Source organism: Pistacia vera, unplaced genomic scaffold (assembly GCF_008641045.1).
Source record: "Pistacia vera cultivar Batoury unplaced genomic scaffold, PisVer_v2 Contig441, whole genome shotgun sequence".
NCBI classification, from domain to species: domain Eukaryota; kingdom Viridiplantae; phylum Streptophyta; class Magnoliopsida; order Sapindales; family Anacardiaceae; genus Pistacia; species Pistacia vera.
The window spans coordinates 284,205-290,045 of record NW_022196270.1 but is presented as its reverse complement, the minus strand read 5'-3'; the positions used below and the strand labels follow the sequence as shown (position 1 = coordinate 290,045).

General features: G+C 36.4%; 1 protein-coding gene across 1 annotated transcript; it reads left to right on the top strand.

The window, feature by feature from the left end:
• Positions 1 to 1,822: 1,822 nt before the first annotated feature.
• LOC116144336 lies at positions 1,823 to 2,125 on the top strand. Its single transcript, XM_031429796.1, has one exon. It carries the CDS (start codon positions 1,823 to 1,825, stop codon positions 2,123 to 2,125), a length of 303 nt encoding a protein of 100 aa, XP_031285656.1.
• The last annotated feature ends 3,716 nt before the right edge of the window (positions 2,126 to 5,841 follow it).

The window sequence follows — 5,841 nt, the reverse complement described above, 5'->3', positions numbered from 1 at the left end:
ATAAGAGCATGAAAAACCACTAAATTATGTTAAAAAGAAAATAGAAAGAAATGAGAATATTAAAGATATTCAAATCTGAATTTTTATTTAAAGAAGTGTAAAAAGATAAAAAGAAAAGAAGGTTGTTGCAATGGGGAGCCCGTGAGTGACATAGCCCCACATGCACGCCGCCTTTAGTGAACGGCCTCAGAATTCAGAAAAAGAATTGTACAGTCCTTTAGAAGTGCGTGTGGATAGGACTATACCCAGAATTAGAGAATTCACTCACATGGCCAAGGTTCCAAATCCATGCCTCAATCAAGTCCGATCGTCAAGAAAATAAAGAAAGAATAGAAAAGAAAAGAAATAAAGAAATAAAGAAAAAGAAACAGAATAAGAATAAGAAAAATAGAAAAGAAAATGCATAATCTATGCATTTGTGCATTTGCATCATGAATATACATAAGACCATGCTCATTATCATGAGTAGTGAAAAATTAGAAAATGGAGAGAAAAACAGAGAAAGAATGAGAAAGAATAGAGAAAGAACAGAGAGAAGAACAGAGAAAGAATAGAGAATAATCGGGAAGTGTGATGTAAGAAAAGAAAATTCAGAACTTAAGCAACGGAGAGACAAGGGTAGCATAGTGGGTTTACTTACTAAGCAATTAGTGCTCACTCCGTTGTTTTTAATGTTTTTCCAAGTAATAGGTGAGTTGCGGTTGCTTGGAACATCACGTAGTGGAAGGGTTGGGCTACACTGTCAAGTTGCTATTTTGAGTATATTTTGTAAATATTTGTATATAAAGAAAAAATTAAATATGGGCCCATACTTTATTATTCATTTATATGTGTATTTTCATATATATCTTTTAATGAATTTTATTGATTATTTTATGAGTATACTAGCTGGAAAGAAATTATTACATTCCAGTTGTCTCCAAATATATTGAAAACCATCAATTAATGAAATTCACATGCATGGTAGATTCAATTCTTACACGTTTTAATCAATGAAAAATGAGCTGGCTGTCCTGGTGTTAGAGTACACTATGCAATATGTAATAACTAATATTTCTAACATAAAGGAAAGCAATTAATCAGCATAGGACCTCAAATTTTTGATTAAATATTTGCAATTCTTATGTCAACCGCCCTTGTGTGTTGAAATTATAGTAGTTCTAGTATCAAATTGGTTATTTTTACAGACTTTGTCTCCTGATTACATGAACCGATAAATGTAAATAAGTATGCACGAGGACACAATTATCATGTTTTATATAAGAAGGCAAGCCAATCTGGATTGCTATCCCATGTACTGCTGCAGAGGAGACTAAGTCAATGTAATGCATAACCTCTTAATCAGAAAGAAAAAAAATTATGAATTGTTAGCAACGTGAAGATACTAGTATGATTTTGAAGCTAAAGAAAAAGAGTTGGGTAGCAAGTGGGAGACATTGCATAAATGTAGCTGATATAATGTTTAGATCCAAGTCAACATCACATTCCTAATTAAATAAGAGAAGAGATTCCTCTTGTCTCCCTTATCTCATAATTTATATTGAGCATATGGCAACAGAAGGAAAGGAAAATTAACATTACATTGATTAAAGAGATTCAGCTCCAAAGAGTTACAGAAGACCCAAAAAGCTACATTAGAAATTTAAACTTTGCCGCCAACCTTGCAGCATCAGATTTCAAAAGTTGACATCCTATATGTAGTTTCGAGCATAATATCAGCTTGATCAACAATAATATATATTGAGCATATGGCAACAAAAGGAAAGGAAATTTGAACCAAACAATTGATTTCCAGGCCTTCTCATTTCCAAAGGAAATAAAAATGGCCCATTCTTACCATACTCGCTCTAACAGTTTCCCTTCTAGACCACACCCTCTCACTTCAGAAGTTGATCAGCATTTGAGAAGATTAAGAGCTTCTCAATCTACTTCTACATCATCATCATCAATCAGCCATCAGATAAATGGTCTTCAAGATTTGCATGATTGTGTCGATAAGTTGCCACAGCTGTCCCACGTTCAGCAAAAGGATTTGGTTGATGAGTTGTTGAATGGATCTCTAAGACTCTTGGATATCTGTGGCATTGCTAGGGATTCCTTGTTACAAACCAAAGAGGCTATATAGGAACTTCAATCAATTTTCCGCAGAAGGAAGGGCGATGATATTGAACTTACAAGTGCGGTTAAGGAATACCTAACCTCCAGGAAGGCAGTGAAAAAGACAATCCAGAAGGCTTTGAAGAATTTGCAAGTCATAAAAAACCAAAGCTCCTCCCCAATCAACGAGGAACACGAGACGAAGGCCACAACTAGCATTTTAAATGAGGTTTAAGCAATCACATTCAATGTGATTGAATCTTTGCTGTCCCTTATCTCAGGGCCAAGGAAGCTAAGCAGCTGGTCAGTAGTTTCAAAGCTAATGCACCCAAAAAAGGTAGCATCTGAAGAAATAAACACAAATGAATTTGAAGAGATGGATGCTAAATTATCTATCCTCAACGGTCACAAGACAAGCAAATCTGAAAACATCCAGAACCAGTTTAAAGAAACAGAGTCAAACGTTCAACTTCTTGAAGATTGACTCGAGTCCTTGAGTAGGCGTTTGATCAAAACTAGAGTCTCTCTTCTCAACATCCTCAACAATTGGATTACAAAATTTTGATACTCTATACTTGTACATCAATCAAAGATACTTGTATATTCTATTGATATTGCATCAATTATACACACAAACAACTTTTTTCCCCTATATCCTATCTTCCTTTCCCAACCACCACCCCCAAAGATAATTTACTTTTGCAGGTAAAATTGATTAGTTGATTATACTTGGCTATCTATTTCCTTTTGTTGAAACTAGCATTCTACCAATAACAGTTGACTTTTTTTTTTTCAATGTTTATCTCATGAATGAATGAACTCGATTACTTAAATGATACAACCTATGAAGAATTAAGTAAAAGAAAAAAAAAGAGTAAATAAAAAATTTAATAGGGTGATTACTTTGCTTTAAAACATTTTTAGTTTTAACCCATGAAAGCCATAGGTTTCAAAATAGATCAATACTGACTCAAGTTATGATGTTTTGCTGGAAGTGCATTGTGCAGGGACCGAAGTTTGAAGATTGTTTTTGCCACAAATAAAGTGTTGTGCATGGTGCTGTGCTAGGAGCAATAGCCTAGGAGAAACTTGTTAACCTTTTGTGTTAGGATATGTTTAGGTGAATCCAGGTGAATATGAGGCTTTATGTCTCTTAATTGTATTATGGTTGTTCAAATTGTGTGGTTTACCTTTGATCATGTACAAAGCTTACTGCTGTAGTGGTTGTAATAGTAAGCTGATAAAATGTTATATTATGTATTTGGTTGGTTAATGAATCAGGGTAGTTTTGAACTCTTCAGTTTTCCTTTTCTTTGAATAATCCGACACTCCAAAACCAACAAAATGCTATCAGAGCTAGCTTACCAGACCTCCATATAAACTCAAAAACTAACCTTGAATCATTATCAAAACTCCAGCCTCCTTAAAGAACAACTCTGTCACTAACTATAATCTGTACCCATGGCAACTTAGTCTGCTTTCCTTTCACCGCCAGTTTTCAATGGTGACCAATACTATATTTGGGCTGTTAGAATGAAAGCCTATCTAAGAGGGCAGGGGCTCTGGCAGTATGTTGAGGAAGAGAAACAACCACCACAGCTTGGTCCAAACCCCACTCTGAATCAGATGAGGTTGTATGAAGAAGAAATGTCAAAGGCTCCAAGGGCCCTATCTCATATACATTTGGCTGTGACAGACCTTGTGTTTACAAGGATAATGGCGTGTGAAATAGCAAAAGAATCTTGGGATAGACTGAGAGAGGAGTTCATGGGAAGTGATACAACAAGGAACATGCAAGTGATGAACTTGCGGAGAGAATTTCAAATGTTGAGAATGCAGGAAGTGGAGAAAGTGAAAGAATATGTGGATCTAATGACTGTGGTTAATAAGATCAGGCTATTGGGAGTAGAAATGAGTGATACGATGATTGTTGAAAAGGTACTAGTGAGCTTACCCGAGAGGTTTGAATCCAAGATTTCCTCCCTGGAAGATTCAAAGGATCTATCACAAATTAGCCTCATTGAATTAGTCCATGCACTGTAGGCTCAAGAACAAAGAAGGTTAATGAGGCAGGAGGACACTAATGAAGGTGCTATGATGGCTGCTCTAAAAGGAAAGAATGTGCTAGGGAATAACAGAAGGTATGCCGTGTTAGGAAACGATCCACTTACGCAGCAGAAAACAAAAATTTATACAACCATAGATCGTTCCTTAAAGCCCAAAATCAAGGCACAAATTTTACAGTTTATGTATTACATCAAGAATCTGCAGAAAAAATAAATCTAAGGTTTAGATTCATACCCACGTTGGAGGCTCCACCAAATATTAAATCTGAATGTGTTTGCTACTGATCCAAGTGTAGGATCGAACCAAGAAGTCCACACGAAGACAATCACCAAGAACCAAGGAGGGATTTGCTAGATCCTCCTTGGCCTTAAGAAATCAAGAAGAAAAAGAAATATTTGATTTTTCAATCAAACAGTGAAAGTGGCATGGGAGAGTATGTATAGGCTGCTGTGTGTTTTCTTCTTTAATTAAAAATGAACTAATAAAAATCCCTCTTTAATTTCACACACACATTCTCTTTTATAGGCAAACTAAGTTGCCATTTTCCCACATGGAATGGGCTTGGGCTCCAACCCAAACACCCCATGTTACCAAACACTCCCAATTAGATATTTTAATTTATTTCATCATTATCTCAATTAAAAAAAAATTAATATTTAATTAACATTTAACAATAATGATGATTTGATTAAATATGTGCGAACACACATTTAAACGTAATTTCACTTATTTAATTTTTCTAACAAATTAAATAAAGGCTACAACCTTAGCAAATTTAATTGCACTGTGAAATTACCAAAATACCCTTTCGCCCAAAAAGACGAAAACGCTCTTCTTTCTTCTTGGCTCTTAAATTATCTTCTATGTGTGTGACCCATAGGCTCCTCATCATACCGGCAGTGTATAGTATCGCGATTAACACCAATTAATCGTCTCACTAATACACAGACCAAGATTGGCCCCTAGCAAGGCATCATGGCCACCCGATAGATTCGGATTCAGCAAAGTAGCTACCTGTCAACGATATGGTTACCGTACAATTCGATCCTTTCATCATACGTTATCTCGACGAGACGAAGGCATAGAAATAGTGTCAACCTTCGGTTACTCTCGATATTATATATTCAGTTTCTGGACCAATGACCTGTATTATAATCCGGATAGAGCAACAACTCAATCCCACTGTAGCCACAGTTTTGGATTCATTGTCATATACTGAATTGCGCCATGAGATAACTTCTCTCGTACCCGGGAGTGATGAATCCTTTGTCAATCCACCATAATCTTGATACACTCCTTGATGCAGCCAATCACCACCATATTGACAGCTCTGAATAGAATTTCGTTAGGCTAGTGTCAAACTGTACCAATCGGTGCACAAGGCGCTCCGGAGATCTCAAGTCTAAGGATCACATGCACCACCATTCGTTAGAGGATTTGTTCCATAGACATTGGGGTTACCATCCATATGGAATCCTCTGGTGGGTCAGTCCAGTAAACTTACTGTGGTATATCCGCCTACAATAAGCACCCATGCGTTACACCAGGTTGTCACCAAACAACCTTGACAAGTGAGATCAGTCACTGCCTTTCGAAAGGGTCGTTCAACACTATGATAGCCTTACCGTATTATCTATGCCCTTACTTCAGAATAATACTGGGGCTACAGACGTTTCT